The 16,696-nt window shown below is 36.4% G+C and overlaps 2 protein-coding genes across 6 annotated transcripts in view; one reads left to right on the top strand and one right to left on the bottom strand.

Moving 5' to 3' along the window:
- Nucleotides 1-238: 238 nt before the first annotated feature.
- Nucleotides 239-2,856, top strand: LOC18424525 (expansin-A11). Of its 2 annotated transcripts, none has more exons than XM_020676593.2 (2): nucleotides 239-2,105; nucleotides 2,259-2,856. In XM_020676593.2, exons 1-2 carry the CDS (start codon nucleotides 1,624-1,626, stop codon nucleotides 2,566-2,568), a joined length of 792 nt encoding a protein of 263 aa, XP_020532252.1. In that variant the 5' UTR covers nucleotides 239-1,623; the 3' UTR covers nucleotides 2,569-2,856. The 2 variants fall into 2 exon arrangements, with proteins under 2 accessions (XP_020532252.1, XP_020532251.1); XM_020676592.2 differs by having other exon boundaries at nucleotides 2,238-2,856.
- Nucleotides 2,857-5,267: 2,411 nt separating this feature from the next.
- The window catches only part of LOC18424523 (uncharacterized), a 36,208-nt gene continuing 24,779 nt past the window's right edge, over nucleotides 5,268-16,696 (bottom strand). For all 4 annotated transcript variants that reach the window (XM_020676615.2, XM_006829109.4, XM_020676616.2 and 1 more), the window contains 6 exons: nucleotides 16,444-16,527; nucleotides 6,759-6,823; nucleotides 6,433-6,670; nucleotides 6,264-6,352; nucleotides 5,765-5,879; nucleotides 5,268-5,646 (listed from right to left, as the gene is read on the bottom strand). In XM_020676615.2, coding sequence (XP_020532274.1) covers nucleotides 5,605-5,646; nucleotides 5,765-5,879; nucleotides 6,264-6,352; nucleotides 6,433-6,670; nucleotides 6,759-6,823; nucleotides 16,444-16,527 — 633 coding nt within the window. In that variant the 3' untranslated portion in view covers nucleotides 5,268-5,604. The remainder of the gene's footprint in view (nucleotides 5,647-5,764; nucleotides 5,880-6,263; nucleotides 6,353-6,432; nucleotides 6,671-6,758; nucleotides 6,824-16,443; nucleotides 16,528-16,696) is intronic.

The raw sequence follows: 16,696 nt of genomic DNA, 5'->3' as shown, positions 1-16,696 counted from the left end.
CTACTTAGGAGGATTCTTTTCGGTCTAAAATTTTGGGCACCACTTAAGAATCGCTAGAGTTAATTTTGTGAAAGGAAAGTATATATTGTCTATCAAGTTAATATGGAAGGTGTATATTGTAATCTGTTTGTTTAGGAAGGGTGGGTGAAGTATCTTGTATTTTATGGTAAGTCTGAGTATAGTTTAAGTGTCTGTAATTTATTTATATATTTATATATGTATTTATCTATATAAGATAAGCTTGTATATTCATATTGATAAATGGATATTTGAGGCTCTTCAGAGAAACCTGAAACTATTCACATGGTATCAGAGTCAGGTTCATCTTCGATGTGCCTATTCATGTACGATCGAATCTGTTACTCAATCATGTTCTAAACTGCATGATCGAGTATGTTATTCTGTTACTCGATCTTGTCTGATCAAGTGTCATTCTGTTTTCTCGGCTGACTCGACTGTTTTCAATCTCTGGTGAAGATCTGAAGTTTTTGTTTATTGTTGAACTCTGAATTGTTGCTATGTTCTTGCCTTTTGTTTCTGAGGCTTGTTGATCTGCCGCTGATTTCTATGCTTGCTGAACAAGCAATTTGAGTATGCACCTGAAGATCCAACTGCTCATTTCTGCAACTGAGTGTTCAAACTCTAACTGCTCTGAATCTTGAGTTTGAGGAGGAGTGTGAAAGGAAATTAAATATTTTCTATCAAGTAATATGGAATATGTATATTGTAATCTATATATTTGGGAAGGGTGGGTGAAGTATCGTGTATTTTAGGGTAAATCTACCTATAATTTAGGTGTCTGTAATTTATTTATATTTGTCATTTGTAGTTGTTTATATAAGACAAGCTTGTATATTCATATTGATAAATAGACATTGAATATCTTTAGATAAACCTAAGACCCTTCACAAATTTTAAGATGAAAAAAAAAATTGAATTAGATTTTAACTTCTTAAACACTTAAATTTGATGGTACAAAAATTAAACAATCTCTATTCAATATTCAAACATGTATAAAGTGCTTTCTCAATTTTTTTTAATCAATTTTATGTCGGTAACCCAACTGAATGGGTTACATCCCCATAGTCTAAGGCGTGTTTGGTTCACGGCATCCACAATTGTAGTACTTCTAATGTTTGTTCGCGAGAAATGCAAACTTTGTTTTGAAAGCAGCTGAAATTTTCGATATTATTTTGTGGAAGGTACCAAGAAGACTCCTACTTTTCATGTTTGTTCGCGAGAAATGCAAACTTTGTTTTGAAAGCAGCTGAAAATTTTGATATTATTTTGTGGAAGCTACCAAGGCCTAGAGGACTCGTCGGTTGGGAGTGAAATGCTCTCTCTGCAAATCATTGTTTATAAATTGTTTGGTGTCATTAGGTTTGGGCTTATGAGCATGTGGATGCGAGGGGTGGAGAACGTGGGAATAATTGAAGAGAATCTCTCTCAAACCACCTCAGCTCTCTCCCCAATGTTACCAGATATCAGCATCACCGCCCACCCCATTAAACATCTCTTTTAACTCCCTGATTTCGTGCACCCTTCACATGCCTTCCTCTCTATTTAAGTTGCCCTGTATTCCATGCTCAAGAACTCCTCTCTCTCTCTCTTTCTCTCTCTCATATGACACTAATGACCATAACCATGATAATGGCTTCTCCCATGGTTGGTCTGTTGATCTTCCTTGCTGCTTCGGGTTTGTACACGGAGGCCATGAGTGTGGGCCCATGGACATCAGCCCACGCCACATTCTACGGTGGGAGTGACGCGTCGGGAACTATGGGCGGTGCGTGCGGCTATGGGAACCTCTACTCGACCGGCTATGGCACCAGAACTGCTGCTCTTAGCACTGCTCTTTTCAACGACGGGGCGTCCTGCGGTCAGTGTTACCAGATTGTCTGTGATACCAAGACCGACCCCAGATGGTGCCTGCCCGGGAAGTCCGTGACCATCACTGCCACCAATTTCTGCCCTCCGAACTTTGCTCTCCCCAACGACGACGGTGGGTGGTGCAACCCCCCTCTCCAGCACTTTGACATGGCGCAGCCTGCATGGGAGAAGATTGGTATCTACCGAGGAGGCATCATTCCTATTCTCTACAGAAGGTATTGGCCAATACCACTACTACTGCTGTTTTTTCTTTTCAATTTGGTTTTGTAATTAAAGAATTGAATCTCATGCGGCAAAGTTGTGTTAGGTAGGCAGCCAATATAAAATTTCGTTAAAACTTATCACAGATCCAATTTCGTCTGGTGCAGTGTCCCTTGTAGGAAGCACGGGGGCATCCGGTTCACGATAAATGGGAGGTCCTACTTTGAACTGGTTCTGATCAGCAATGTGGGTGGCGGTGGATCCATTTCTGCGGTGTGGATCAAGGGAAGCGAGGGCGACTGGCAGAGGATGTCGAGGAACTGGGGAGCGAACTGGCAGAGCAATTCATATCTCAACAGCCAGGGCCTCTCATTCCGCATAGCCAACACCGACGGAACCACCGTCGAATTCCCCGATGTTGCACCACCTGACTGGCAGTTTGGCCAAACCTTCTCAACTTCACTCCAATTTTCGTAGAACCAGCGTGTGCAGTGAGCTTCACCGCATAGCAAGCAGAGGCGTGCTTGTAGAAAATGGAACAAAGCAAGCCCGCTACGCATGCATTGTTTACTGCCACCCACCATGTGTGTATGTATTTGTGTGGTGAGAGGACTCATTGGGATTGTTTGGTGTAAGGCTCCTTCTTCTTCTTATTTTATTGGCAAGAAGGGGAGTCTCCCTTCCCTCAACTAGTGTATTAAACAAACTTGGGTTGTAGAAATTAATGAGAGAAGATGCAGCAGTAAATGAATAGCCAATTCTAGATATTGATGAGAGAAAATGCAGCAGTAAATGGATAGCAAATTCTAGATATGAATGAGAGAAGATGCAGCAGTAAATGAGTAGCAAATTCTAGATATTAATGAGAGAAGATGCAGCAGTAAATGAATAGCAAATTCTAGAAATTAATGAGAGAAGATGCAGCAGTAAATGAGTAGCAAATTGTAGAAATTAATGAGAGGAGATGCAGTTATAAATGAGGAAAATAAATGAGAAAAGATGTACTGAGGAGCACATGGCCAACAATGTCATATACCCACCAGGGTAGATTTGGATTCTTGTTATTAAAAGTGTTGAGTGCACACGCCATGTGCTTCTCTGAGACACTACGGCCGCAATAATGATAATAGAGAGTTTAAGAGAGAGTGAGACTTTTGCTCCTACATGTGCTGCACCAGAACAATTTCTGTTTCCCCGTTACAAACACCATTACTTGCTCTCTCAATGCATGCCCACTTTTGTGTAACTGTTGTCTTCCATTGATACGTATGTGGCCAAATTGTTTAGATGTTATTTCCAGACTACTCAAAGTTCAATTTGTTTAACATCTGCAGCCCGGTCTGCTTAGGCTTGTGTAAAATTTGAAATAAATGCATAAAATAATGGAAACCAAGCAAGACGGAAAATAAAATGTAAGAACTTGGAAGCCTGGCCCTCAGGTCCCACACCCGAAGTTGTGCCCAAGATTAGGTCTATGCTCTTTGATCCTCGAGATTTTAGATCCGAATAAATGAACGTAGTTCTTCGGAGAGTGTCATCTAGAATTTTATTTCCAGGGTTTTTTTTTTTAATAAAAAAAGTTGCTTATATATGAATTATAGTTCCTAGATCTAGGGCCCAAATCTGATGAACTAGGATTAGAGCTTAGATCTAGAGGGCAGGTTTACGTATTGTGGATTCTTTTGAAGGCTGGAAAAAGGGTAAAAAATGTACCCAAAACAAGAAGTCGACACAAATCCCGGGTTGGCATGTGTCAGCGACACGATACACGTCACAGCCTTCTGCGTCCAGCAGCATGCTCTGCGTTGCTGTCGATTTTGGCTGATGCAGATTTCGATATATTTTCCTGCCATTTCTGCTCCAAAAATCTCTAGTTGACTGAGCTTGAAATATTGTCTAACTCAAATTATTTGGTATTTCTAAGCATAATTGAGAGTATTCTAGACTAGACTCTAGTCTAGGGTTGACTATAGTAGTGTAACCTATGATGCACTAGGATAGTATGCTCCAGTGTTTTAGAATTTAAAAACAAAATTAAATTAGGCGTCCACACTTTAATTTTGTTTATCAATCGTTGCCCCCTTTTTCATCTTAGAGATCCTCTAGCATTTCAAAATTTATGTAATCTCTCAGCTATCATGATAAAAAAAATATATAAGGAGATTTTGAATTTTTCTTCACATATCTATAAACCATAAAGAAAGAAGTTGATTTTGAATCCATCTTCTTTTAGCAAATTTACTTCTATTTTATTAATAAAGTTGTCAGAGACGGACAAGCTAACAACTTATTAACCATCCCCCAATACAAAAAGTAAAGAATCTCGACCAGCTCCTAGCCAACCAATCAGCCTCCATATTCAATTCTCTGTAAAGATGTACAGATCAAATAGCATAGCTAGTAAATTCCATGGAATCTTCTGCCATGTAATAGTATTAAGGGAATCTACTTTCCCAAAAACCATTTCTCCTAGCATTTCCTTTCAAGAACAGCTTTAACCCCCGCCTCATTAGCACATGCATTATCTCACCTATCTATAATCTTGATCATAATGATCATGAGTTTGAAAAGAAATGAATACATTTTGAACTTCCGTTTTTTTCTTTTTGGCATTGTTCATGCCACGAATACAGGTTTCCACTGCGTGATGGGAATTTTTTTCCAATGTAGAAAAGGAAAAGACTAGAATGTTTTGATTTCCCTGCTGCTTTCGCAGTTTATCCCATCTCATTTCACCCTAAAACCTTTTCTTTCGATTTACCAACGTGCAACTTCAACTCATATATCAGATCTATGTTAAAGGAAATTCAAAAACATTTCCAAAGCCGAAGCAACTGATACAAATTGGATGAAAAGAATCACTCCATGTAATGATCTCCTTGTAGATAAAGATAGCTCTGCAGAAATAGAATACATTTCTTGATAAATAATACTCTTATTTCCTAGACTAAAATAATCTTATTTTCTCTCGATGAAATAGATTATATTTAAGTTAAACACTGCAAATTCCACTTAAATATAATACTTAAATAAACTGCAAGTTCACTTAGATTTAAGTTAATCTCATTTCTCTCTCGATGAAATAGATGATATTTAAGATATATTTAAGTGAACTTACCGTAGAAGAGAAGCTTGTCTGTGTGTGCGTGTGTATGTGAGAGAGAGAGAGAACCCTATGGCCCTAACTGCCCAACCAATTAAATTCCTTAACGAACACAATTAAGCATGTACAGAGTGCTAGGCCCGCAAATACGGGTGCAAAAATTAAACATAAGGGTAGGCACCTTGCATCAAGGACATACAGACCATTGAATCCCCCTGGCTAAGCAACGTCAACCAAAAATCATTCTTCTCTCCCCCCAGCATTACAAAAAAGGACCTCAAAAGACGTCTTCTAAGACCAAGCAAAATGTATAAAAGAAACCAATAACGGTCTGTTGTCCAGGCATCCAGACACCGGAAATTGTCCATCAGGCCATATGTAAAACAGCTCACCCGCCTCCAACTGTCTGCTCACTTGCTGTTGGGGAACTTCGCCTCATAATTTTGAGGTAGCTGTAGAACAGTTATTGTTTGTCAGTAAACCATAAAAGTTTTTTTTTTTGTTCTTTAGAAAACCATCAAAGTTCACAATGAAAAAGCACGGAAAATGCGAAAGTAGTAGTATAGATACCATGAAAGTTGCTGTGATCATCTTGCCAGCAAACCATCTTCCATGCATAGCACGCTGAGCACCAATGGCAGCAGTAGCACTGTCAAATCGCAAATACACATGCCCCTCGCTAATCCTGCCATTGGTAAAACATAGACAGTAGGGATGGAACAGCAAATATGTCAGCGTTCAGCATTTAGCTACTCGAAGTATATGGACTTGGTTCATGATTTCAGAGATTGGGGGTTCAACATCTAGCAATCAATTTCAGTTTGGAATATTAAATTACAATTTTGAAAGGTCAGCAGCGACACATATCCTTCTCAGCTCTCCACATTATAATTATTGGACAGTCAAGACTAAAGCACAAGCTTTTCTAACTCTCAACATCACAACTATAATGCTACTCTTTGACCAATCAGAAATCATTCCTGCAAAGAGCAATTGTGGATATGTGGCACATGGTCATCCAACAATAATGAAAGAGGGAATGGGATATTCTAAAACCATCATGACTTACTTGTCAACAAAAATGTGCTTCAACGTGCCAAACTTGGAGCATTCCTCTTGGACATCTTCTTTGATATCAACATCAAAATCAGGTTCTGTCTGCAATGCATGTCATTGGTTCAGAACATCTTTAAATGAAACATAGCGATCAAAATCCAAAATGATACTTCTCCACATACCTCCGCCTTAGGATCAAACATGTTCTTCAGAAGAAGGCATTCACTAGGCACTCCAATGGAAATGACAGGTGATGCAATCGCAGCAGCTATAGGTAGACTAAGACCAGCCACAGAAGGCTGTCCAAGTGTAGAGATGAGGGGGGAAACCAAGGGAGCACTCCCGAGAAGATTAGCTGCCGGTAATGGTAAGCTTACTGCAGGGCCAGTCACAGCGGGTGTGCCAAGTGAACCAGCGATACTAGAAAGAATACAAAAATGAACAATGAAATTGTAGTGTCAATAATATAAGGACCACATTTTCTGGGAGGTCTTAGGGAAACATTTACCTTGTTGCAGCACCGCTACGGTCCAATTTCTGCATCAGCATGGCTCTGGAACGAGCATTGAGGGACTGCATTAAAGGAGACATATTTACACAGATGGTGGACCAATAAACTTTGGCACTTCTGTATCAAAAATAAATAAATAAACTGACTTGCATTTGAAGAACAAGGACATGCCTCAACATGGAGGCATCAGAACCCACACAGCTCGTGAGGGTCCCGAGTCCTAAAACCCCCCAACTCGTCCATTGGGAACCCTAGGAAAAATCACATTGAAACAATAGATGACATAGGCTATCATCACTGTTTTTACAGAAAGGGCAAAAAGATGCTAGGGAAATATCACGTTGCTGCAGAAGAGAGGAAGTAGGAAGACGATTGTGGAGGGCTAACCATGAGAACCATAAGTGAATATTATTAAGAATATCCAAGTTGTGCAAGATAAAGACTTGCCAAGTGAACTAGGGACTCTGCAAGTCAACTGGCCTCGGGCAGCTGGGGATTCCCAAGCCGAGCCTTAGTTCTTAAAAATTGATATAGCAACAGTTTCTGCATGCATGTACTAATATATGATCTTTAAAAGGCACCCACCTCAGACACCTAGATGGCGCCTCGAGACAGGCTGGGGGTCTCCCCCCCAAAAAACCCAACCCCGACACACCCCCTCCCCAAAAACCCCCAAAAAAAACCAAATAAATAAATAAAAATAAACCCAAAAAAAAAGCTTCCCAACAATTTTTTTTTTAAGAGAAACAAAAAAATAAAAACTTTCGAAACTTTTTTTTGAAACTGAAAAACTTTCAAAACTTTTGAAATCTCCTTAATTCCGTTTTTTCTTTTTGGGATTCATTGTGAACAAGAAATCTTCTCAATTCCATTTTTTCTTTTTGGGATTTGTTGTGAACAATCAAGATAGATTACAAGATTGTGGGTGATTTAGTGCTTGACATTCGTATATGCAAATATGTCTAAATGTAGGTATGCATAGGATAAGTCTACAATTAGGGCTGGCAATGGGCAGGGCCCAGGCTGGACCAACCTGGCCCTAGCCCGGCCTATTGCACTATGGTTAGGGCTGCGCTAGGTAAAATTGAAGGAAAACAATGGAAAAATGATGAGAATATGAGAGCTGAGCCGAACCAAACTAGACCTGTCTTGGCCCTAGCCCCAGCCCAGTCCTCAAGCCATATTTTGTGGCCCAAGCCCTAGTTTTTTAGGGCAGGGCCACCCAACCCATTGCTACTCCTATCTACACTAAGACTGTTTACCTTTAGCGCAAGGTCGCAATCACCACTCCTACCATCAAATGTGAACTAGTACTGCTGGGGGTGGGCCACTGATCATGCTCAAAGTCCAAGAAAGTTGTCATCAGTGTTCAAAAAACCAGCTGGTCGGAACCGGAACAGGCCGATTAGCTCGCTACCAGTGGGGTGGCGATTCCGGTTAGGTCCGGTTTTAGTGTACTTGTAAAAAAACACATCGTCCTGAAAAAATCAGCTCAAAAACCAGCCGGTTAAGCCTTCAACTGGCGAATTTTTGACCAAACCGACCAGTTTTGTAAAAACCGGTTCGGTTTGGCGTTATTTTGGCGTTATATGGGGCGACATAACAAAATAACGGCGCCACAGCAAATAACGGCCATTATTTGTAACAATGCCCATTATTTGGGCAGAACTCGTGATCCGCCATTTTTTGGAGCTTTTTGATACATTTTTGTACCGTTTTTTTGTTTTTTTGGCTCAATTATTGTACTATACCATCAAATCTTCTATAAATCCATCAATATAGAATCAAAAACTCCAAGATTAGATCGATTTTGGCGAATTTTTGGTGCATTTTTTTGTGTTCTTCATTTTGTTATGAAAAATCCGCCATTCCTTTGATTTTGGCCTGGTTTTTCAGTTTTTTTCGATAAAAGTTAGGGATTTTGATGATCACAGAGATACATATATTTCAAGACTCCTGATTTCATTGAAATGGAGAGATTTGGGGCTCGATTCTGAGATTGAAGCAGACAAGGTAAGCCCGAACACAATTTTTAAATTTTTTTCTTAATTTTGCAGCTCTTTTAAGATTTTTCAGACAATATTTGACTAGTATTATTTATTGCAATAAATAAAAAAACGATTTTTTAATAACAAAAAGAAATTTTGGAGCTTGATTTTAGGAATTTAGGTTTTTTTTGTTTTTAATGAATATATATATTTATAAAAATATGTTTTTTGTGATGAATATGAGAATATATATACACAATATTTGTGTGAGATTATTGATTGCATAAAATAAATGAACGAATTTTAGAACAAAAACAAAAATTTGGTGGTCAATTTTGGGGATTTTAGGGATTTTCGGGATTTTCAGGTTTATTGAATGAAAAATAAAATTGATATTCTTTTTGTGAGGATTGTTTTTAATGTTATATAATATATATATTTATAAAAATATGTTTTTTGTGATGAATATGAGAATATATATAAACAATATTTGTGTGAGATTATTGATTGCATAAAATAAATGAACGAATTTTAGAACAAAAACAAAAATTTGGACGTTGATTTTGGAGATTTTAGGGATTTTAGGGTTTATTGAATGAAAAATAAAATTGATATTTTTTTCGTGAGGATTGCTTTTAATGTTATATAATATATATATTTATAAAAATATGTTTTTTGGGATGAATATGAGAATATATATAAATAATATTTGTGTGAGATTATTGATTGCATAAAATAAATGAACGAATTTTAGAACAAAAACAAAAATTTGGAGGTCAATTTTGGGGATTTTAGGGATTTTTAGGACTTTAAGGTTTATTGAATGAAAAATAAAATTGATATTTTTTTTGTGAGGATTGTTTTTAATGTTATATAATATATATATTTATAAAAATATGGTTTTTGTGATGAATATGAGAATATATATAAACAATATTTGTCTGAGATTATTGATTGCATAAAATAAATGAACAAATTTTAGAACAAAAACAAAAACTTGGAGGTCAATTTTGGGGATTTTAGAGTTTATTGAATGAAAAATAAAATTGATATTTTTTTGTGAGGATTGTTTTTAATGTTATATAATATATATATTTATAAAAATATGTTTTTTGTGATGAATATGAGAATATATATATATATATATATATATATATATACAATAAAAAAAAAATTGTATTCCCAGCATTCTTTAAATTTTAGGGAGACATTTTTTATGAATGATTTGATTTTGTGGAGTCGATTTGATTCAAAAAACATTAAGTATTCCAAGTATTCTTTAAGTATCGGACTACCTGTTGGCTATACTTCATTATGCAATTGTGTCATAAAGCCTTAAGCTATTATATCTTTATGTATGCAGCAATTAAGATTTTATATCTTTATGTATGCGGCAATGTTATAAAAAATAGATATATTTAGTTGTTCAACTTTAATTGTGTTTAAAGCCCATTTTTATAGAGGTTTCAGTTTTGGCAGCATATCTTATCAGATCTTCAGTTTTGATCAACATACATTATTGATCTATTGTACTAGCTTGTAGAACTCCTTGGAGCAATGCATGCTTTATAGTTTAAACCTATAGCAAGGAGTGTATTAAATTCCACTTTTGGAAAGTGGATGTATTTTTCCCTTCTGATGCATCCATTTAGAAACTTTTGAAAAATACTTTTTACCTTGAATATATATTCATGGCAAGGGTCACTATCATGAAATGCAAACTGCTCATCAGGAATTGAGGTATCTTTATATGGATTACTTCTTGTTTAATAGGTTGCTGCTCTTATTCAATTTCGTGGTGTACCATGTGCTTTGGGAAAGGTTTGGGCACTTATTTTTGTTCATATTCCCCATTGAAGGATTTACTTGACCTTAGCCCTCTAGAAAACATATTTCACCACATTTCTTAATGCATTCCCCTCATGCATGGCTTTTTCAGCTTTCATGGTCTAGAGGCACACATGCATGTCTTTTATTGAGAAATATTAATTGAATGGCATGGTGATTCATGGTCATCTTAATTATAATTTTTTTTTCTATTGGATGTTATTGTCACTTGTTCATTTTCATGCGAAGTAGGGCTTAAATATCCATGCTTACAAGGTCCCCTTGGTAGTGTGATTTTCCCAAATAAATATTTTTTTAATGAACTTTTATATTCAAGAAAATTTACAAGAAAATAATAAGATGAGAAGGGGAGATGTGACATGGCAGTATAGTACAAAAGTGAATGACAAAGGAAGAGTTCGATGTAATTTTTGAAACAAGGAAATGGGTGGTGGTATTTATCGCCTAAAAGAACATCTTGCTTGGGTAAAAGGTAATGTCACCGATTGTAAAGAAGTGCCACCAGAAGTAAAACAACAAATGATAAAAATAACTACAGAACGAAAAGGAAAAAAAGTGCAGAGAGAAAGGGATGCAGAGGAGATAGGAAAGGGGTACGAAAGTCCAATAGATGAGAAAGATGACCAAGAGGTAGAATTTGAGGCGCAAATGGAACGAGCTAGGATTGCCAGTATTCAAGAGCTTAATTATAAATAAATGAAAATTCAAGAGATGTATGGGAGAAGGGATGGTGCATCCAATAGCCGTCAACCTCAAGAACATGTAGTACCGGATAGTGGAGGATGTGGGTCTTCATTGCTTAGATTCATATATATTAAATTGAGATGTAGTTTCTCTAGTCGTCCATCCTCTTATAGTCAGTCATCTACTACTCAACAGCATGAACCCATAGATGTGTCATCAATGACCCGCGAACCCTCTGGACTTGATCCCCACAAGGCACAATATCATAAAAAAAAATTAAAATTTCCGTCAGCAGGTGTATTAATAGAAAAACCAAAAAAGATGATTAGCATGTTCTGGTATGCTAATGCACTGTCATTTAATTCTGCAAGCTCAGACTTCTACCCACAAATGGTAGCTTCTATAGCTGAGGCAGGACCAGGTGTTAGAGGTCCAACTGCGACAGAGCTTGCAGGGCCATGTTTAGAAGCTACTGTTCATGATGTTAACAAGTATATTGCAGTGTTCAAGGTCTGCTAGCCAGGTACATGAGTGACCATCATGACTGACAGTTGGAATACAAGTCCAATACGTATCTTGTCAATTTTTTAATAGGTTGCCCTAGGGGCATTGTTTACCACTCTAGCATTGATTTATGAAGAAAGAGACATACTGAGAGACTGATATGCGCACACCTAGACAAAATTGTACATGAGGTTGGGTCTGAAAATGTGGTCCAAGTAGTGACTGATAATATTGCAAATTACAGAAAAGCAGGCTTGTTGCTAATTGAGAGAAGACCCAATATTTATTGGACTCCTTGTGCTGCCCATTGTATTAATTTGATGCTCAAGGATATAGGGAAGCTGAAGAGGGTTAAATATTGTATTTTGAAGAGCAAGTTGATTACAAGATTTATATACAATCACACGTATCTTCATGCTTTGATGAGGGAGCATTGCATGCGAGAGATTGTCAGGGAGCCACTACTAGATTTGCTACAGTGTTCCTTACGATACAATCGATATTGGTAAACAAGGCAGGATTGAGGTCAATGATACGCTCTAATGAATGGCAGACTGATAGGGCAGCAATGAGTCAACTTAGAAAGCAGGTTGAAACCACCATTCTTGATCGGAGGTTCTGGGCTCGATGTAACCATGTTGTTTCTGTAACTGAACCTTTAGTACGGATGTTGAGGTTAAGTGACTCTGATGATAAACCCGCAATGGGTTTTCTATTCGATGCAATGAGACGTGCAAAGGAAGTTATATTTGAGAATAACACATGGAATGAAGAGATATTGGAGATTGTTGATCGTAGGTGGAGAGACCAACTGCACCGGGATATCCATGCAGTAGGTAATTTATGATTCACTGTCGCAATTCATGACTCTTTCTCTACTCCGAGAAAAGTTACCGTAATTAATAATATAACAAACCGTGTGCAGGGTTCTTTCTTAATCCACAAAATTTGTACTCCAATGCCACTTTAGATGATGCAGATATCATGGAGGGGGTAAGAAACTGCATCTACAAGCTTGAACCTGATCTTGAAACTCAGATGGAGTGTATGCAACAGGTAAACCTTAATCAAAACGTGTGAATTGCATGTCTATGTAGTACTAATTTCTTGTATATGCATCTTGTTATTTCTAGCTTATCATGTACATGGAAAAAAATGGGGAATTTGCATACAACAATGCCAAAAAAGCAGCTCTAAAATTGCACCCAGGTTAGTTTTAAGTTAAAACTTACAATAGTTTAGTACACTACTATTTGTGGTTTTTTTTAAATCAACTTATTTTCTATTGTTAAGTATTTCTATGTTTGCCTGTGTCAGCACAATGATAGACGATACAAGGAATTCGAACAAAGTAATTGCAAAAGATTGCCGTTAGAATTTTGAGTCAAACCTGTGCTACCTCAGGTTGTGAGAGAAACTGGAGTACATTTCAGTGGATACATGCCCTGAGGCGGAATAGGTTACAGACACAGATGTTGCACAACTTAGTATACGCTCATTATAATTAAAATTAAAAGAGAAACATATAAGGAGGACCCCCACAGACTACACGCCGATCAACCTTGATTACATCTTCCAGAGGGACCTCGCCGAGAAGTGGGTGTCACTAAAGACCCCACTACTAGACCAAGATTTTCTTAGTGGTGCAGTTGCCGATATGGATGATAATGTGAATGTTGCAGCATCCAATGAAGAAGACATGACAATGGACATGGATGACGATTATACACAAGATGAAGATAAAGCACAGGATGATGAAACAGATGGGACAATGGAAAACAATTGGCAAGAACCAATCATCCAAGAATGTGAAGGGGACCAACATGAAGCGGTGCCTGACGAACAGAAAGATTTAATGAGATTGGCTCGGGAGGAAGTCCAGGCATTGAGGCATAGGAGTTACTCAACAAGGGAGAGACGAAGCCGTAGCCGTCACCATAACCTGGTTATTCATGATGATGACAATATTGAAGATGTTGAGGGCCATAACACAAAACAGGGTGGGGTAACACAGAACAGGGTGCGGGTAACACAGAACAAGGTGGGGGTAACACAGAACAGGGTGGCGGAGAGCATGAAGGCTGGACGAGTCTAGGAGACTTTGGCCAAGGGGGTACCACAAGAAATATTCCTGACTAAAGAGGGGGCACAACTGCGGCATTACAAACTCCACCAAGCTTTACTCAGATTTTTCGTCCTGTAAATCCGGATAGTGAAACACAACAATATCATGATCCCCCTCGCCACTCTCATTACAACTAGCATTGTTAGTTGGACTTTGTAACTTCATTAATTAAATTAATGTCAAATTCTAAATTGTCTTGCATATCTTCAAAGTATTCAATATTAATTTATATAAAAAGTTGTTTCAATTTTTTTTGTAAGATAAATGTAAGTAATATAATAGCATACACTTAATCTAAGTTTTTCTAGTTTTTTTCAATTTTTTTAAAATTTTGTTGTACGTTCTTTACCTTTTTAAAAAATAAAAAAAAATACTTGACCAGTTAAAACGGTTAACTGCCCCGGTTAGTCCGATTCTGATTCAAACCACTCCCAACCCCAAAACCGGTTAACCGTTCCGGTTAAATTTTGCGAACATTGGTTGTCAACGAACTTTGTGAGATGCTCCTAGCCACCCGAGTTCACATTTGATGGCTACGAGTTATTGCAACCTCCTACCAAAGGCAAACAGTCTTAGAGCACACCATCACATGTGTGTTTGTGGTGCATAGATACATGTGTACAAATATATTTGTATATGTACATGTAGCTATATTTAAAATTATATATGGAAAAAGTTTATATATATATATATATATATATATATATATATGGGCAGTGATCTAATGCAACGGTTATATCATAGTATAATGCAACCACACTTCTAGAAAACCATGTTTGTGGTATTTGTGTGATCCAAAATTTTGCACACACTCTTTTCATCTCAATAATCAATCCCCAAACAAAAAAGTTCGATTTGAACCTTAGATATGGTCAAAATGAGTATCCTCCATCAACGAATCTAGACCATTCATTTGGAGAATTTCAAGATCTTAATCTTTGCAAACTCAAAATCATTTTATTTCTTTTTTAACATTATTCATCTAATGATAATAAAGGCATCTAAAAAAATGGAAAAGAAAAAATCATTGTAAGGCCTAGATCTAAATATCTTATCAAAATGGAAGGTCTATGTTAATTGGGCTAAAAAAATAATTTCAAGGTTACGTTTTCAAATTTTTCTTTTTTGTGACTGCTCATTCAAATGCAAAGAGTGTATATTTTAAAATTTGGATCAAACAAACAGCCAACGGCTCAGATTGAATCTGGGCCAATCTAACTATCACAACCATATTTCGTCTTTGAATTTTCATTTTTTTTCTACAAATCCAAATCACTTGAAATGTTATGCGTACATGTTACTCATCAAGGCGCACCTATATAAAAAATAATTCACAAAATATAAATTGACAAAAATACCCCCAAAACTCTATTCTTCAAAAATAGGAGAATTTAATAAAATAATTCGTAAAATATAAATTGACAAAAATACCCCCAAAACTTTTTGGGGGTATTTTGGTAAATTTATATTTTACGAATTATTTTATTAAATTCTCCTATTTTTAAAAAATAGACGCTCAACATTTCAAGTGATTGGATTTGTATAAAAAAAAATCAAAATTCAAATACGAAATGAAGTCGTGACCATTGGATTGGACCCAGTTTCAATCTGTGGTTGACATTGTAGCTGTCAGCCCATAGGCTAACAGAATCATTTCCCATATATATATATATATATATATATATATATATATATATATATATATATATATATATATATATATATATATATATATATATATATGGGTGCAGTTTCTATAAGGTTGCAACATTAAACAATCTAATTAAGGTGCACCTTAAAAGTTTATTATAACATGTAATTTTGTCGTTAAAAATACTTAGTATTATCTTAAAATCTATTTTCACACCTAATTAGAAAATTTTAAATTCCAAAAATGGTTAAAATTAAGTAGAACTATAAATATATAAAAATCTTGAAAATGGACAGTCTAGATAATGTGTTGCAAGATGCACTATTTTCGAGACTCAAAAACGTTTTTTTTCATATTCATGCATCTCGATGTTGAGATGATCGATTAGAGGGTTTTTTCAACATTAAAACAACATTTCCGATAAATTTTTGAGGTGCATCTGTGATTCTACATTTTAAGGTTGCAACCTTATATAAACTTTTCCCATATATATATATATATATATATATATATATATATATATATATATATATATATATATATATATATATATATATAAATCCATATCTATGTATATCCAAATCTATGTCTATATCTATATGTGCGTGTGTGATCAAAACTTTGGGATGCATACATTCGAAGCGCACATATACACATATATATGTGCATGGGGAACTCCGTAATCAAGATGCCGCCTAGTGCTTTCTCAAACGTTGTTGCTCCCATATAGAAGCACACATAAATGCATGTTATGCAGTTTACGAAATAAAATGAACCATTAAATGATACCCTAATTTTAATAAGCAATAAGACAAGCATCTGGCCATAAAAGTCCACATAAGACATGGGGAGAAACATAAAAGGAAAAGGGATGTCACTAACCAAACCGCCGTCGTCATCATCATCAAAGTCAGCAGCATTTGCCCCAACATCTTGCATTCCGACTTGATCAGAGAGAGCTGAAACCTGAGATATGCAAGAACTCGAGCCATTGACAAGGAAAATGTGTATGTCCAAGTATAAAAAGACTACTATTATATTTAGGGTATTGTTAATTCACCATTGATATTGCTATCTGCAGCCATTTTTTTCTATTGCCACCAAAAAATGGGCAGAATTGTCGAAAACCTTTGGG

This window comes from Amborella trichopoda, chromosome 9 (assembly GCF_054954075.1).
Source record: "Amborella trichopoda isolate Santa Cruz 75 chromosome 9, AtrichopodaSantaCruz75HAP2 v2.0, whole genome shotgun sequence".
Lineage (NCBI taxonomy): Eukaryota > Viridiplantae > Streptophyta > Magnoliopsida > Amborellales > Amborellaceae > Amborella > Amborella trichopoda.
This window is presented reverse-complemented; position numbering and strand designations above follow the sequence as displayed.

Excerpts from the sequence above, each read along its gene's own strand:
- LOC18424525 (XM_020676592.2), top strand. The coding sequence starts at position 1,624 with ATGACACTAATGACCATAACCATGATAATGGCTTCTCCCATGGTTGGT. Across the intron at positions 2,106-2,237 it reads ATTCCTATTCTCTACAGAAG|ATCCAATTTCGTCTGGTGCA; the intron begins GTATTGGCCAAT and ends AACTTATCACAG.